This window comes from Humulus lupulus, chromosome 2, assembly GCF_963169125.1.
Source record: "Humulus lupulus chromosome 2, drHumLupu1.1, whole genome shotgun sequence".
In the NCBI taxonomy this organism is placed as follows: Eukaryota; Viridiplantae; Streptophyta; class Magnoliopsida; order Rosales; family Cannabaceae; genus Humulus; species Humulus lupulus.
Window position 1 is genome coordinate 173,032,468 of NC_084794.1, and position 18,857 is coordinate 173,051,324.

General features: G+C 38.3%; 1 protein-coding gene across 1 annotated transcript; it reads right to left on the reverse strand.

The window, feature by feature from the left end:
• Positions 1-726: 726 nt before the first annotated feature.
• Positions 727-18,004, reverse strand: LOC133818724 (uncharacterized). Its single transcript, XM_062251756.1, has 4 exons — positions 17,559-18,004; positions 17,400-17,473; positions 15,712-15,856; positions 727-1,444 (listed from the first exon to the last, which is right to left on the reverse strand). Exons 1-4 carry the CDS (start codon positions 17,715-17,717, stop codon positions 935-937), a joined length of 888 nt encoding a protein of 295 aa, XP_062107740.1. The 5' UTR covers positions 17,718-18,004; the 3' UTR covers positions 727-934.
• Positions 18,005-18,857: the final 853 nt, after the last annotated feature.

Consider the following 18,857-nt stretch of genomic DNA (forward strand, 5'->3'; position numbering starts at 1 on the left):
ATTTTACATAAGGATAAATATGTAATTTTTTTAGGGGCATTATATTTGCACCAAAAATATATATAAGCACCCCCTTAATTAAAAAAAATTAAATACTCATTGAAATGCCAATTATCTATATTGTTTTAATATGATAAAGAAATTTTTCAAAAAATGATGCAATTATTTGCATGTAATTAATTGGAATGACTTGCAATCAGATTCATCTCCAATCAGAATAATAAATCGAACTCAAAATAAGTTATTTGCTTTACAAGCAAGAATCAAAATTAGATTCAACATTATTCCTGTTGATATGTTTACGTACTTTTAAATCGGAATAAATAAATTATAAGTTACAAGATTCTCTTGAATAAAACTAATACAAAATATAAATTCAAATTTTTAAAACATGGACAAATTTGTGAATGCATTATTATTTTTCTTTTTAAAAAAGTAATTTAATCACCATTGATAGAATTGAAGAATACGAACAATTGGAGATCAATTCCATTCAAATAGTTTATTATTTAGCCAAATGGCATGCAAACCATTCCATTAGGTACTTAAAAATAAAAGCGACCAACAAAAGGATAGTTGTCTAGGAAATTTAGAAGAAAAAAACTTTATAACTGACACATAACACAATTAGATTAGAAAATTTGAGACTTCAAATTTGTGAATGCATGGATGATAAAAAAAATATCTAATGCTACTTCAAAAAAAATTATCTAAAGCACGTAGACAAACAAAAACTGCGAGATCTCGTGCATAAATTTCAAAGCGAGCTAAGTGCCTGGAGTTGATTCTTACATACTACTCGTGTACATTACTAGAGTTATATATCCACAAGTTTGGAATGAAATCATAGTTTCTGTCAATGTAAGCACAGGTATAGCATCATCAATGATCTTGTGAACTGAAGAGCCATTCCATTGGTTTGTATTTAACTTTTTCAAATCTTTTCGCATAATATATTCACCCTTGATCTTCTCTCTCTAGCTTGCTTTCGAGACATGCTTCTTGTAATGTATTGTCTTGGGACAGAAACATTATTTCTTCCAGTCTTACCTTTCTGCTTTTTGATTGCCGTAGCATTTGGTACATATTTCCCATTGCTGGCCAAGTTTTTCACATTTTCCATGTTCAAATCCATTGGTGCTCCAGAATTCTCACAAGGTTCATTCTTGGAAGTTGTCAGTGTTTCCTTGTAAATATTCTTAATGAGCAGATCATAGTCTGAATGTCCAAATGTTGACAGTAAAAGATCTCGTATTGTAGGCACAGGTAGATCAGTGAAAGGAGGCAGTGACGAATTGTTAGTACATGTTACTGAATTTATGTTTGACTCAACCGATGCAGAAGTCCTCAATGACACGCCTTGATTGGTACATTCTTTACCCAGACATCGAGCAGCATACTCCTCCCAGTTGTGTGGAAAACCAAGCAGAAACGGATTGCATATCTGTTCAATTAGAACATTAAGAAACAAACCTTTATTCCAAAGTTTCATACCAACATGCTCATACAAACACACAGACACACACACACACATATATATATATATAAATGAATAATAAGCATGGGGTCTTCAGATGAGAAGTTCAAGCCACTAGTTAATGTTGTTTGATTATCTTCTTGAGAAAGACGCGACAAAAGAATTCTTAAATATGATAGAGAAATAAAAGAAGACGAAAGGCCTTGGTTATAATTTAGAAGTAATAGCCTATAAGATTGATTATATTTGAAAGAAAGTGGCAAGTGTCAGTTCTATGCAATTGCACTGGTCTGAGAAACACAGGCCCTAAATTAGCTTGTATTGATTCTCATTAATTTGCCATCTTATTGAGCCACTTTGAACTTCACCAATTGCCAAAATGCTTCATATAATGCCGCAATTTTTTTCCAAGCACATCTAGAAGACATCCTATCTCCCAGGATAGTATTGTATTGCACCCATTATCGTGAATTCTGTACTTTTAATAACCTTGTGCAAAAGGGAATTATTTTCCAACGTAAGACACCATAGCCATTTTATAAGAAAAACCCTTATTTCTCTCCCTAAGCATACCAATCCCTAGGCCTCCTTTCATCTTCGGCTCAAACGTGTTCCCATGAAACCAGATGTTCCACTCCTAAATCTCTCCCTACTCATAAAAATTTTCTAATCAATTATTCTATTATCTCTATAACCAAAATTGGTGCTCTAAAAATTGACAAATAATAAATAGGAAGTAATGAGAGAACCATTTGGATGAGAGTGAGGTAGGAATGTCAAAATGACTCGGTGGAGCGGGGCGGGGCGGGGCGGAGCTCCGATCCGACGGGGCGATTTTGATCCGGATTAAGCGGGTCGAGGCGCTGCCCCAATCCGATCCGATACTGATTATTGTGGGGCCCCGGTAGCTCTTTTGGATTTCTTTTTTTTTTTAAAAAATGTTTTTTTCCCAAACCCTCAAAATCTTCTCTCACTCGTAAAGACCTATTTTCCCAAACCCTCAAAATCTTCTCCAAATCATCTCACTCTCAGACAAGGAAGTTAGTTGTCAATTGTGGCCAATGGGATCTTTCTTGTGACTTATCTCAACATTTTGATCGATATGTGAATGACGCTCTTAATCAATGTCTAAACTGCCTAGAAAGATAACTTATTTTATTTATCAGATATTTCAGTCACATAGCTCCATAGTGACAGCTTCATCAGTATTTATGGTACGAGGCTCTCCTATTCTACTTCCACGGCAATCCCACTTTGATCTTCCACCAAGAATGTCGTTTTCGCCAAGGTAAATTGCCTTTTGCATATACTACTAGAGTTGTCACTTTTGTTTCTCCAATGGGTTTTCTGTACTTTTCTCCAAATCATCTCACTCTCAGATTTTGGTTTGTTTTTTATTACTTAAGGTGAAAAAGGGTTCGGCACCAGCACCCTTTACCTTCAAAGATCAGGATGGAAAGAATGTGAGCATTTCCAAATTCTAAGGGAAACCTGTAATTGTCTATTTTTACCCTGTTGATGAGACCCCTGGCTGCACTAAACAGGTGCTTATATACTCACATGGATATACACATATATAGGTACCCTTTGAATTTTAAGTGCATAATTTCCAATGTAGCTTTAAGCACACCAATTACCATATTCTTTGTCATAAAACATTGCCATTTTTTCATGTTAGTGGCAAGCTGGAGTCTGTATTCACAGCTATAAATTTTGTTGTCTTTAGTCACTTTAAAATATTGCTACCACCCATTAATTTTAATGGTACGGTTAAATTTATAGCATTGTCTGGTCAATTGATATTTCCTCAGGCTTGTGCTTTCAGGGATTCTTATGAGAATTTTAAGAAAGCTGGTAGGGCTGAGCATAAAATCTGAAAAATCGAATACACCGTCCTTCTAAATACCGAAAAAATCGTTAACAGCATAAACGGCCACTATTCGGTCGGTTTGAAAAATCCATGTGGACCGACCGGTTTGAACCGAAACCGACCGAAATTATAAATATATGTAGTTTATGGACTTTTAATTATGTTTTCAAACTTTTAAATTTGTGAATGTAACTATATTTTTTGTATTTACATTTTAAAAAAGCACAAAAATGGATTCCAACAATTCAAATTTTTTAGTTTTTTTTAACTAAAACTTTCTAAAAAATTATGAAACATTAATTAAAAAAAAAAAACTTCGATTTGGTCAGTTTAATCGACCAAACCGCGGTCCAAAATGATCAGTTTTTTTCTTTAATTGGTTTGGTCGGTCGGTTTTTGAATTGCACCAATCCAGACCGAAAACTGAATTCTAGATTTAATAATATGAAAAACCGCCCAAACCGACCGATGCTCAGCCCTAAAATCTGAAGCATACGTAATCGGTTCAAGTGGTGATGATGTAAACTCACACAAGGTAAAAAAATTTAACTGAAACTTCTTGATTTTATGTCATCTAAATTGTAAGAATGACCATAATTTCAAAAGTGCACAACTTTATTCATTATCCCAACCCAAATACGAGTAATCAATTCCACCCTATATTTCAAATTGTTTGATAAAAAATAATAGCCTCAATTTGGGTTGGAGTACATATAGGATTCATCGTTTTGTAAATTGATAAAAAAATAAAAAATGGTACCTTCAATTTGAATTCAAACAACATAAACCAAAAAATGATCTGAATTTTGGTTGTTGTTCTCCTATAACAGATCGGGTTTGTGGGAAGAGAGAGACTAAATGATTGAGCTAAGAATACTATTTTTTATTCTTCTTTGTGAAATCATTTTTTAGAAGAGCTTGTAGGTTTTATTTTCATGATTTGTGCCGTTATAATATTTAAATGATTTTATTTTCTATAATTTAATTTTGTTTTAATATTTTATAAAATTTAGAAGAGTTTGAACATTTTACATATTCATCCATAATGAAGTAGATTATGAGATTTTTGTGTGCTGCGGTGATAACGGAAGGTTGAGAATTTGTGTCTTAGTGAAGTAGGTTTTGAGAAATTTGTGTTGTGGTGACATAAGGTTGAAAACTTGTGTGTTGTTTGATTGTTTTAATTGACATTGACATATTGTTAGGTCAATAAAATAGGGGAAATGCTGCCCGATGTTTTATAGATCTAGTTATTATTTTTTTAAAGTTTTGCATGCATCATTATTTTGATATATTTTATAATGTGGATGTAATATAGGTTAAATCAAACTATAAGTATGTCTACCCAAGATGTTACCGAGTCTAATTGTGTGGATGATGTTGATTTTGTTCCTTCAACAAATATACAAGAAGTGCAATCTCTTGATAATAGAAGTGATGGAAATGAGAGTAAAGGTATAAAAAGAAAGAAAACACCTCCTGCATGGAATCATTTTACATTGCAAAAGATTGATGGTAAAATAAAAGCAGTTTGCAATCACTGGGAGGAAATTAGTGGGAGAGAGTAGTAAGGGGACTAAACACTTCTTCACATGGATAGATATCCCATAAGACATAAACAACTTGCCAAGAATCCTAATGCAACCCCCTCAGTTACCTTCAATCTTGATCCTGAACTAGGAAGAAAAAAGTTGGCTGAAATGATCATTCTACAAGAGTACCCTTTATCGATGGTAGAGCATAGTGGTTTTATAGACTATTCGAATACCATTTCACCTATGTTTCAAATGGTGTCAAGGAATACAATTAGGTCTAACATTTTGAACATTTATAAGATTGAGAAGGAAAAATTTAGCGACGTTTTGGAGAAAAATAAAGGTAGAATGGCCTTAACCACTTATATGTGGACGGCCAATCATCAAAAGAAGGGATATATGGCTGTAACAGCTCACTTTATTGATGACTCTTGGAAGTTGCATAGTCAGATTATAAGTTTTAGATATATGTCATGCCCACATGATGCTCCAACACTTACAGAAACTCTAAGTTCTTGCATGTCTAAATGAAATATTGAACATAAGATTAGTGCAGTGAATGTAGATAATTGTACTACGAACGATGCAATGATTCCACTTTTGAAGGAACAATTTGATTCTAAGTGTTTCCTTTTAAATGGAAAGCTACTTCATATGCGTTGTTGTGCGCATATTTTGAATCTAATTGTTAGGGATGGCTTGTCTGTTATTGGTGACAACATTGACAAGATTCGAGATAGTGTTGCTTATTTGTCGGGCACACCAAAGAGGTATGAAAAATTTGAAGACACTGCTCGTCTTCTCAGAGTGACATGAACTAAAAAGTTGTCACTTGATTGTGTGACAAGGTGGAATTCAACGTACTTGATGCTCAAAACAGCTTTATTGTACAAGAAAGTGTTTGAACGATCAAAGCTACGTGATCCAAAGTATATATGTCTACCATCAGAAAATGATTGGATTAGAGCTCAAAAATTGTGACAAGTTGGAAGTGTTTTATGAGGTGACAGAGTTATTTTCTGGAACTAAGTATCCTACTGCTAATCTTTTTTTTCCAATGATTTGTAAAATTAAGATGAAAATTGAAGCATGGATAACATCAGATGAGTTGTTTATTAAGAATATGGCAACTCAAATGGTGTCTAAGTTTCAAAAGTATTGGGAAGAGATTCATGGACTTATGACTATTGTAGTTGTTTTGGATCCAATGTACAAATTTATGTTGATCAAAATTTTTTTTTCCTAAGCTTTATGGAAATGATCTATATGAGATTGAAATTGAGAAGGCCCGCAAGTTTTGTTATGATCTATTAGATGAGTATAAGTCTAAATGTCCTGATTTGAGTCAAAGAAGTCAGCAATTGGATAATGCATCAACATCTTTTTCAACACAAGATGATCTATCTAACTATGATACATATGTTATAGCTGCATCTGGTGCAGCGAGTGTGAAGTTAGAGTTAGATGCCTATTTGGATGAGAAAGTGCTACCTAGGACTGATGAATTCTTTGATATGCAATTATTGGAAGGTAAAAGGATTTAAATATCCCATGTTGAACAAGATTGCCAGAGACATTTTGTTGTGCCTATTAGCACTGTTGCTTCAGAGTCTGCATTTAGCACTGGTGGTAAACATGTGGGTTCACATCGATCGAGACTTCATCCAACTACATTGGAGGCATTGGTCAATACTCAAAGTTGGTTGGTGAAAAACAAACAAGGTATTTATACTTGTCTTTTGTTTTATATATATAATAATTTGGTTTGTACTCAAAGTTGGTTGGTGAAAGACAAACAAAGTATTTATACTTATCTTTTGTTTTATATATTGTACGTCCTGGTTTTCCCACGGGCTGATTAGCAGGTCGAGCCTCGGACAAATCATGGTTTAGTCGGAGGACTCCCCCAGGCCGGAGATCCTGTTTCCAGATCGTACCTTCTTAGCTCGAGGGATCCTCAAAGGCTCGCCAAGGGCCCCCAAGACTGGAGGAAGGCATCAGAAGGCCTGAAGGCTGAAGGTCGGTTCAGGGAAGCAGCTCGTGGTACGAGCTGGCCATAGATCTCTGATCCTTTGTAAAGTCAGCACACGCAAGATAAACGTGCATATATCTGACATCACGTGTCCGATATCCCCCTGACTTCTCGGACACGCAGCAGGAACGTGCGCATTCAGACACCCACGGCTGGGTTGGGCCGTGCGGCCCCTTATCTCCTTACATACTGATTAGACCGCACTTATGTGTGAGGTTTAGGAATTAATCATAAATGTCACAGAGTTGATTGACAAATGGTAAGGTTACGGGATGACCTCCCTACCAACTTCCAGGTGCCTTCTCCTATAAATATGGGGACTCTGGGAGTTGATAGGGGTTGGGAAAAATAGTCTCTGAAGAGCCATATACTTTGTAAACCAAATACCCAGAATATATGAATAATATTGACTAGTGGAGTAGAAGGATTTTAACCTTTGAACCACTTAAAAAACGTGTCTTGAGTCACCTAGTTCATTCTCTAAGATTTCATATCTGTGACGGTTCTACTTTCAGTACTAATCCCTTTCTCTTCTTCTCTTAATTACCTGTTAGCGAAGAACCGCGTCAACAATATATAACAATTTGGTTTGTACTCAAAGTTGGTTGGTGAATGACAAACAAGGTATTTAAACTCATCTTTTGTTTTAATATTTTGATAGTTAATGTTTTATATTTTTTCTGCAGGAGCGACTAAACTAGTCACTATTAATGATGAAGATAATGACGTAGATCCAACTATGGTAATTATTTTAGTTTTTAAAATAAATCAAATAAATTATTAAACTTCTATTATTAATACTTTTGTTTCTTTTCTTTACAGGACCCATACATAATAGATCTTGAAAATTAGGATAGTATATGAAAGTTTTATAATTGATTTAATGTAGTTAATATACTTCATTATTAGTATATGTTGGTGAAGTCTTAATATAATTAATGATATGATTCAATCAAATATATGATGCATACAATAAAATGAAACGTAAATGAAAAAAGACAAAAGAAAAATTAAGTAAAATAACATATAGAAAATAACTTCAAATATAATTTGATTAATTTGGTTTTATATGGATGTTTTTCTAGGTCGTCACTAAAGTCAAGATCACTAACTCCATCTATAAGATTCATTGCATTGATATAATAACTTGTGTCAATAGTGATATGGATTTTAAAAATTTTTAACTTTGTTTTTTTTTTTTTGAAAAGAAATTTCATTTATACCTTAAGACTTTTTAATAGTACTATGATGTGATTATATATATATAAAGAAAAACTCCTTGTCGGATCGGGTCTGACCCGACCCGGATGGACCGGGTCGGATCAGATCTGATCCGCTCCAAACACCTATCGAGTCGGATCGAGGCGGGAGTATATTTGGGTCGGATCACTACCGAGGCGGATCAGATCTGCCCCATTCATCCCTAGACTGAGTCATCCCCACCTTGATAAATGTTACAGCATGTATATGGTTGTCATATAGTTGATTAATTGCAGAGATCCTAATTGACATAGTTTCCCAAGTGATGATCTGGTAAGTTAATTGCCGTAATTAGTTTTAGAATTAAACTGGAACTCAGAATAATGAATTCCTCCACAGCCTTTTCATTGAAATACCCAGAATTCGAGAGCTGGGATTCTCTCCAATACAAGAATGTTCTTACTACTCAAAGACACACACAATGCACATACTCTTCTCTCTTTATACTAAGGCTCATACACTCTACCATGTTCCCCCATACACAATACCCGATCCACTCTAACTACTTGCGGACCTGTCATTCCCTTTTCCCCTCCTAGCGTACACATAAGTCAAGGGTGGCCTATCATTACCCCCGGCCCAAAGACGCACCTTGTCCTCAAGGTGGAAATCTGGAAATTGCTGCTGAATTGTTCCGAAATACTCCCAAGTGGCCTCAAACTCCAGTAGGTGTAGCCACTTTATCAACACTTGTGGCTGCTGATTTTGAGTTCCAGGTCGCAATTCTAACATCGCCTCAGGTTCAAGAAGCCACTCCAGCTCTTCAGTCAGATTGGATGGTAAAGGAATGGCTGTTTGGTGCGGGCCTAAAGCCGGTCTCAGCATGGATACATGGAAAACTGGGTGGATCTTCGCTTGAGTTGGCAGTAACAATTTATAGGCTGTAGAACCCACTCTGGCCATTATCGGAAATGGTCCAAAAAAAAGTCGTCCCAACTTCTGGTTCTTCCTTTTTGCTAATGTTTGCTGTCTATATGGTTTAAGCTTCACATAGACCTTATCTCCCACTGCAAATTGAACGTCCCTCCTCTTCTTATCAGCCTGAAATTTCATCTTCTGTTGGGCACGCTGTAAGTTCATCTTTAACAGCTCCAAAATGTCATCACGGTCCTGCAAGTTCTTCTCCACAGCGGACACAATAGTCTGATTTCCTTCCATTCGTATCACTGGTGGTGAGTCCCTGTGGTATAGTGCCTTAAATGGTGTCATTCCTGCTGCTGAATGATATGATGTATTGTACCAATACTCCGCCCAAGCCAACCATTTGACCCACTGCGATGGCCGAGAGCTCACAAAACACCTTAAATATGTCTCCAAACACCTCTTAAGTACCTCGGTTTGGCCATCCGTTTGTGGATGATAAGCTGAACTGTATTTAAGCGCTGTCCCTTGTAATTTGAAGAGCTCCTTCCAAAAAAGGCTGAGAAAGACTTTGTCCCTATCCGACACAATTGACCTCAGGATTCCATGCAATTTAACGACTTCTTTAACAAAAATGGCAGCAACTGTAGCAGCTGTATAAGGATGCCGAAGTGGGACAAAATGAGCATATTGAGATAAACGATCCACCACAACGAGAATGGAGTCAAATCCATTGGAGTACGGTAGGCCCTCTATAAAATCCATCAATATATCGTCCCAAACTTGGTCCGGTATTGGGAGTGGGTGTAATAATCCAGCTGGTGATTGCGCTAAATACTTACTTTGCTGGCAAGTATGACATTCAGCAACGAACTTCTGTATATCTCGCCTCATTCCCTGCCAATAAAAATCAGCGGCTACTCGCTGAAATGTGCGAAATGCCCCAGCATGACCCCCCATATTACTGCAGTGATATTCTTGTAAAAGTAATGGTATGAATGCCCCAGCCGCCCTTTGAACTTCAAACAGCCCTTCGAATAAGAGTATCCAAGACCCCCTTTTCCTTGCTGGAGTTGTTGGATAATTTTGGAAAGATGCGGGTCTGTAGCTACATGATTTTTTAAATCTGAAATAGAAATCATATTGGGGATTGACCGGGCATTGCAGTCCCCAATCGGTGGTACCCGCGAGAGAGCATCCGCTGCCTTATTTTCAAGACCCGATCTGTATTGCACTTGAAAATCATAACCCAGCAGTTTTGTAAGCCACTTTTGGTGCTCCGTTGCCACCATTCGCTGTTCAAGTAAGTATCTCAAACTCCGCTGGCCCGTTCGAACAATAAACTGGCGGCCCAATAGATAAGGACGCCATTTTTGTATAGCTAAAACCATGGCCATAAGTTCTCGTTCATAAACCGATTTACAGCGAGCTCTAAGAGAGAATGCTTTGCTGAAATAAGCCACTGGCCGTTGTTCTTGCATCAAGACCACCCCAAGACCCGTCCCCGAAGCGTCCGTCTCCACTACAAATGGGGCTGCAAAATTCGGTAGGCCCAACATGGGAATTTCACACATTGATTTCTTTAATGCTAAAAATGCTTCTTGTGCCTCTTCATTCCAGCCAAACGAATCCTTCTTAAGTTGGTCCGTTAACGGTCTTGCCAACTGTCCATAGCCTCTTACAAATTTTCTATAATATCCCGTGAGCCTTAAGAACCCTCTTAACTCCTTCAGATGTTTAGGTGCTGGCCATTGCGCCATTGCTACTAGTTTTAGCGGGTCTGCCAAAACACCTTCTACTGAAACAATGTGGCCCAGGTATTCTAGTTTGGACTGCGCAAATAGACATTTCTTTTTATTTGCGTAAAGCTGATGCTGGCTGAGGCGGGATAATACTAAGTCCAAGTGCTGCAAATGAAGCTCCAATGATGTGCTGCAAACAAGTATATCATCAAAAAAAAAACTAGTACAAATTTTCTCAAAAACTCACGAAAAACATCGTTCATTAAAGCTTGAAAAGTTGCCGGAGCATTGGTTAGGCTGAATGGCATGACCAAAAATTCATAATGTCCTTCATGGGTACGGAAAGCCGTTTTCTCGACGTCTTTTGCTGCCACACGTATTTGGTGATATCCTGATTTAAGGTCCAACTTTGAGAAGACCCTCGCCCCATGGAGCTCATCCAAAAGCTCGTCGATCACTGGAATGGGGAATTTATCAGTGACTGTCTCGCGGTTTAAGGCCCTGTAGTCCACACAAAATCTCCAACTTCCGTCCTTTTTTTTAACTAAGAGTACCGGGCTCGAAAAAGGACTTATGCTTGGCTGAACTATCCCCGCCTGTAGCATCTCAGTCAACAACTTCTCTATCTCATCTTTTTGTATTTGTGCGTATCGGTATGGGCGAACCGAAATGGGACCCGACCCCTCCTTCATGGTGATGTGGTGCTCGTGGGAACGATGTGGTGGCAACCCTTTCGGCATGTCGAAAACTGCCTCGTGTTTCTGAAGTAATTCTTGCATTTCAGCCCCATTCTCCATCACAATACTCTCGGTGTTTGCTGTGAGCGCACCACATTGAATCCAGTAGCCTTGTCCCTCATGTTGAACCGAGTGAATCAAAGCCTTCAAAGAGATTTGTGACTTGCATAAGCTTGGGTCCCCTTGCAATGTAACCCATGATCCTCCTATTTCAAATTTCATGACCATTGTGCGCCAATTCACCTGCATATTTCCCAGTGGACTCAGCCATTGGATGCCCAAAATTGCATCAGCCCCTCCCAGTTCTAAGGGCAAAAAATCTGTAACCACCCGCAGTGACCCTAATTCCAGCTCCACGTTCTTGCAAATTCCCTCTATTCTCACTCGGCCTCCTGTACCTAGCAATACCCCATAAGTTGTTGTCTCTGTGACTGATAATTAGACTGCTCGAACCAGGTCCTTTGATACAAAATCGTGCGTTGCTCCACTGTCGATGAGCACAGTTATTGGGCGTTCGGCTATGGAACCCAGTATCTTCATTGTGTGAGCTGAAGATATTCCTACCAGTGAGTTAAGGGACAGCATCGCGAGTTGCTCCTCTTGCAGTGTTTCCTCACCGGATTCTGGGCTTGATGGTGCCGATTCTTGGCTCTCCGACCCCTCAATATCATCTGCAATCAACATCACGTGTAGTGCTTTTTGTTCACAGACATGCCCCCTATGAAATTTCTAATCACAGCGGAAACATACTCCCCGACTCTTCTTGTCCTGATACTCTTGCTCCGTCAGCCGTCGCATTGCTGGAGGAGTAGTCTACGTCGCCGTCAACTGCCCTGCGTTGGCCGATGACTGGTTTGAGGCGCCAGAGAAAATGGACTGGGAAGATCTCGTGCTAGGCGGCTGGGATGAGAACCTGGGCAAAGGCATTGGGCCTGTTTGTGCCCTAGCTGATCCAGTTCGGTGATGGAAGCCCAATCCAGACAGAAAATGGCCCTCTTCAATTCGTTGGGCTATCTCCATTATTTGGGCTAGGCCCGAAGGCTGCAATACATGCAACGGGCCTTTGATTTCATCTTTCAAGCCCTTGATGAAACTCCCCTCTAACACGTGCTCTGGTACTCCGACCACTCTGGATGCCAACGCCTCCCATTGAATCCGATAAGCCCAAACCGTGGTCTCCTGCTTGACCGACAGCAACTCCTCTGTTGATGACCCCACGGGAGCCGATTGAAATCGCACCATGAGCAGATGCTTCAACAAAGCCCACGAAGTGATTTGACGCCTGGAGTTCTCCCACCGGAACCATGTTAGTGCATCCCCGTCCAATCCGATGATAGCCGCTTCCAACATCTCAGCCTCTATAAGTCGATTTAGTAGAAAATATCTCTCCACACGAAAGACCCAGCCGTCTGGGTTCTCACCTGCGAACAAGGGCAGCTCCATTCGCGGTGGTCTGAAATCTCGAGCCATCTGTGGTTCCGATGGTGAAAAGGGGTAACCCGTCGAAGTCGCCAGAGGTGGGTGCGTCGCCGAGGGAGGCCCCGTAGGTGGATGAGACGAGGAGCTGTCTCCATCGACTGCCTTCTTCTGCCGATCCCCCGTCGCACTCGTACCCGCCATACCCATTCGATGTGACGATTGCAGCAGCTGAGTGATATGGGTAATTAAGTATTCCACCTTCTTCTCCAACTCGGGGATCCTCTGTGTGTCCGCGCGCAATGCCTCCAGCTCCTGCGGGAAGTGTTCGATCTGTGTTCGAATTGCTGAAACTTCCTGCCTCAGTTCGGACTACACCTCTTCAATCTTCTCCTCCACCATTTCAATCTGAAAATTCGGTTTAGGCCCCATAGTGGATCTGTGCTCTGATACCACTTGGTAAGTTAATTGCCGTAATTAGTTTTAGAATTAAACTGGAACTCAGAATAATGAATTCCTCCACAGCCTTTTCATTGAAATACCCAGAATTCGAGAGTTGGGATTCTCTCCAATACAGGAATGTTCTTACTGCTCAAAGACACACACAATGCACATACTCTTCTCTCTTTATACTAAGGCTCATACACTCTACCATGTTCCCCCATACACAATACCCGATCCCCTCTAACTACTTGCTGACCTGTCATTCCCTTTTCCCCTCCTAGCGTACACATAAGTCAAGGGTGGCCTATCATGATCTACCTACTGCATTGTGAAAGGAAAACGCCAATGCTATTATCCTATTTCTTCTTTTGTTTCTTATAACTATTTGCCACCTTCGTTTTGTTCTTATATTGCATCCCTTGATTCCATCTCTATTCCTAAAGTTGTTTGTGAAGCTATATCTCATCTTGGTTAGCATAATGCAATGATAGAGGAGATGAATGCTTAAGATGACAATGGTACTTGGGACTTGATCGATTTACCTCCATCCATATGTCTTCTAGCTTGGAGAAAGATAACACAATGACTCCACATTTGTTTCTTCATGATGTTCTCCTTTTTCTTCTTGCTTCTTCATCTTTGACTCCCATTTTTCCGTCCAACAGTTTTGGTATCCTACTAATACATCATCTATTCAATATCCTCAATGACTGAGATATAAGATTCTACGAATCTTGAATCACTATTGTCTAAGGGATGTTCCACCAAATGCATGCCTAAACCTTCTACATATCTCTGAGGCAGATACATCTTCCCCAAAAAAAAAAAAGGCAACCCTATATTTTCTAATTGTCAAAAAGTTCTGTCTAAAAAAGCTACCTCAAATCTTGTGCTCACAGTCTTCTTGTTCACGTGTTGCAACTTCTCCCACAGAATTGCAAGTGCCAACTATATCTGTTATCGTGTGGACTCGTGTTCTAGTTTGGCTACCACGTGTTATCTTTAGTTTCTCCCCTTCGTAAATATCATGTGCACTTTGGATTGTCTCATTAATATCTGGTTGCCGAAGAACAAGCAAGCGTTCAGAGTGGTGGTTCTCTAGGGTTTCATCTGTCATCCATTGATGCATTCTGTCGAGCTCCTCACTATGAACGTCGACCGTGTTGTCATCCCCTTCCCCCTTCAATGTAACTCTTCCATCTGTCCTCTCCGTTTGAATTTCTAGCACATGACCATTTAACATGTCATTGTCTTCCTTTTCCTGAGTCTCTTCCTCAACCATTATACTCTCTCTTGAAGCAAAGAATTTCAAAGACCCCATGGAACTTGTAACTTCTGTCATTTGACTTGAAAACCCTATTCCAATAACTGATCCTTCGTAAGGCAAAGAAATCACCTTTGGGATGAAACCTTGCTCGTCACCTTTCATCTTCAACCTAGCATGAGATAGGTAACTTAGTTCGGCTATCTTCTCATCCACACTCACTCTGCTTCTTCTCAAACTGATTCTTAAAGCTCCATGGAATCAAAGTCCTTGTGGTGACTGCCAGCAATCTTAACTAGCCCATACACACCCGTCCTTACCTCTCTTCTGAATCAAAACCCCACAACATTAATTCATCGTCATATAACAGAATTATCTCATATTTCCCATTGTAGGTTACCGTCATTTCTAAACAAGAGAACAACTTGATTCCAATGTTCAAAAATCTTGCCAACTTTACTATATGCAAAGAACTCACCTCCGCCCTTCCAAGTATTATGAGACTTTGCTGTCCTTTGACAACATCAAGTGATAAGGCTGTTTTCCCCTCCACAACTTTTTCTGAATTAGACTCTTTACGTCCTTTGCCCACAATACTTGCCCAGGAACAATTCATATCCTGTACATGACCCTTAAACTTTTGAAACGCTTGCTGCCTGTGGCGTTTTTTAACTCCAACAATGTTGTCCAAACACTCCTCAACCTTTCTCCATCCCAAGAGCTTCTCCTCCCCTGGAACTATGATTCTTTTAACTAGTTAATGCTCAACTTAGATAACTTCATGAAAACTCCCCTCCTATTTTGAAAAACCTCTGCAAATAAACTCATAGAACTGTTTCTAAATTGTCTTTTAAAACTCAGAATCTCCTCGGAGAGAAAGAGAGAGAGAGAGAAGAGGGAGGGTTAGAGGGTTATGGAGTTCTCCAAAATCATGAGCAGTGGAGTCACGGTGCGTCCAAGTCCATGACCAAAATGAAAAATGGAAGCGCTGGACAACCATAAGCTCAACCAGCAAAAGAATGTATTGCTACACATTAAGCTAAAACATAAAAGAAAGAAAGAAAATTGCAAACCTCAGATGGAAATCCATTGTGATGAGTGCGGGCCATATTTATTAAACCACTAATTTTAATTGTAAAGCCATCAGTTGTCTCGAATACAGTGGCACTGTGTCTCTTGGAAACTGCTGCAGAGCTAAAGACTCTGACTCCTAGACCCCTGAAATATGAAACAAGCTAGTACTTTAACAATTAAAAGAAATTATTTAGAGTTTAATCTCAAGCACAGTTTCCACAGTCAAACGAGCAAGACTAATGAAGAAAGAATCTTGGTATTCAAGTGAAAAAAATTAAAAAGAAATTGCAAAATGTTTAGCATTTTTCACACAGAAAACAAGTGCAGAAAGAGTCATTTAGAGAAAAACATCTTTTATTCTTTTCAATTAAGTTTTGCTTCTTTTAAATATACATACATAAATGGATATATGTAAATATCAAGCTATCCCAATAGATAAAAGATTGTTCTTTAATATATATCCTGCACAGATCTTCATAATAATTTACCAAGTTCTTTGTCCTAATTCTTTTCTTTAAATAAAAAAAGAAACTTCGTAAAAATGAATGGGAGAAAATACAAAGTAAAAGAATCATGTTAACATCGTAGAATTGAGTACATGAAACCTGAAACAAGAGTCACAAAACATACAAAGAAAACAGAAAAAAGAAAGACAGCAACATTAGAAGAAATTGATCCACCTCTACTTCAATCTAAAGATAGAAAGTCCCTCAAAACCTTTAGATTTATAAACCCAAGTTTCCACCCAGAACTTATCTTTTCCCATAATATTTCTTCCGTTTCTTCTTTTCCATCAAATATTCTGCTGTTTCTTTCCGATCACACAGCCCAAAAAATTGCCTTGTCCACAGAGTTGAACTACATCTGTCTCTCTTAAGCTTACTTGCCAACATCTGGGTACAGTGTTGTGACATACACTAGTTTAAACTGAATTCCTTGAGTAGCTTGGCCCACAGCTTTATACTAGAGAACATTCCAGCAAAGTAAGGACAGCAACTTGATAGAGACCTCCACGTTTAACCTTCCCACAGCAAGTAACCACCCAAAAACTTTTGATGGAGAAACTTTTGATTGCTTATTTACATGAAAATACATTGGTACTATCCGGAAGCCAAACCCTTCTTTATTCCAATAAAACGCAGAAGGAGAAATTCTCCAATCTTTGCAAGAGCACAATCAGATTAGGAATTTCCCTGTCATTTAAGTTTCTCCTGAAATTTAGATTCAACTTGACTTCAAATCTGGGTCCCTCAACAACCTCTTCCAAAAATTCTTTTATTTAGCGCAGAGGAGAGTAAAGCTAAATCTGGGGACCTCTTATTCAGCGCAATATTACCTATCCAAGCATTTTCCCAAAATCTAATTTTTTCATCGTTTCCTACCTTGAACTTGACAAATTTTAGAAACTTAATATACAAGCATGCTACTCCTTTCCATGAGCTTCTTGCTATCATTCTCTCCTACTGTTAGAATCTCACTGATTTTCAGCAACTCCGTACCTACTTTAGATAACTTTGTGCCATAGAGACTTACTTTCCTTTGGGAACCTCCAAAGCCATTTCATGACTCCTAATTTTTATTAACATTCACAAATGCTCAACAAAGCCTACTAATTCTTCCAATTTCCAACTGCGGTTCCTTTTATGTCTTTAAAAAAAATCATAAGCGGGACAAATGAAGATTTTACCCTCTAGAAGCGAAGCCTCCAACACCCAAGTCCTTGCCATTGACCTTAATCAGCCACCAATCCTCCAAAAATACCTACACAATCGGAAATTGAAATTAACTTGCAAAAAATAAAAAATAAAAAACCACAACAAGAGGTTGGTTATGGGATTTTACTTACAGAATAAGCTTTGATAGAGACGATAGAAGCAATTGGAGAGGAGAATGGGGTTTGGGTTTTGGGATTCTTTGCAGTTGAGGGAGTACTCGTACGTCGTTTTAGAGTGAGAGTGGGAGTGAGAGACTCAAAATCTCTTCTTCCTCTAGCAGTTGATCCCATTGCTACAGCAGAAGGGTAACTCCACGTCTTAACCCCTTTTTTTCTCCAATATTATAAACATATATCCCTTTCAAAGTTTTTACAAAAATAACCCAAAGCCCATTTAAAAAGTCTCAAGTCTCAAATGCCCTAAACACAAATTAGGGCTATCTCTACTTTTCTCCGCCTTTTCTTTCTCCTCTCCTGTCCTCTCCTGTCCTCTCCTCTCTCACATTTTGCAACAACCACCTTTTCTTCTCAGGCTATTAGAGCAAATATCTTCTTCCACTCATCTTTTCTTCGAATCATCGTAACAAAATCTAAAACACAGGAGATCAAAGACAAAATTCAATTGACAAAAGAACTCATGCTTTATAGTTTTAACATTAATATTCTTTTGAAAAATTCCCTGAAGTTGAAGAAAAAATGAGCATTTGAAACAACTCATAATAAGTTATTTTGTTATTTATAAGTTATAAGTGTGTTATAAAATAATTTGAGTGTGTTTTTCACACTAATTTGGGCTTAGAAACCAACCAAAAATATTAATATCATGTTGAGATTATAAGTTTCTATTAAAATCTACAATTTAGGGTTCGACATGGTTCGAACCTTGTTCGGACCAAGTTCGAACAAAGTGCAAATATGATTCAAACCAAATTCGGACATGGTTCGGATATGGTTTGGACCAAGTTTACATTGGAAAAATTTATATACGATCTTTATTTATTTTTATGTAAATTTAATATTAAACAAATTAATATGAGATAACTTAGAATATGTTTCTAAAATTGAATTCAATGAGAAACAATGATAAGAATACTTACAGTATGCGCAGCCAAATGAATGAGTCATTCCTTCAGTTTCTCTAACTCTTGTATCCTTTCTATCGCAGAGTATTATCAAGAAACTGAACCGTTCTTCTATAATCTTCACAGTCTTCCAAAGTATCATTAGAATCACCTAAACTAGAGTGGGCAATTCTCAACACATGACATAGATACAGAGAGAAGAAAAGAAAATAACAAAGAAGTTTAGAAAATGACTTGTGTTTAGAGAAAATAACAAAGAAGAAAAGAAAAGAAACTCTGACTTGTGACGTGTGAACCTCTCAGAACTTGTTTTCATATCTCACTTAGTACTCCTTTTATAGATTCAATT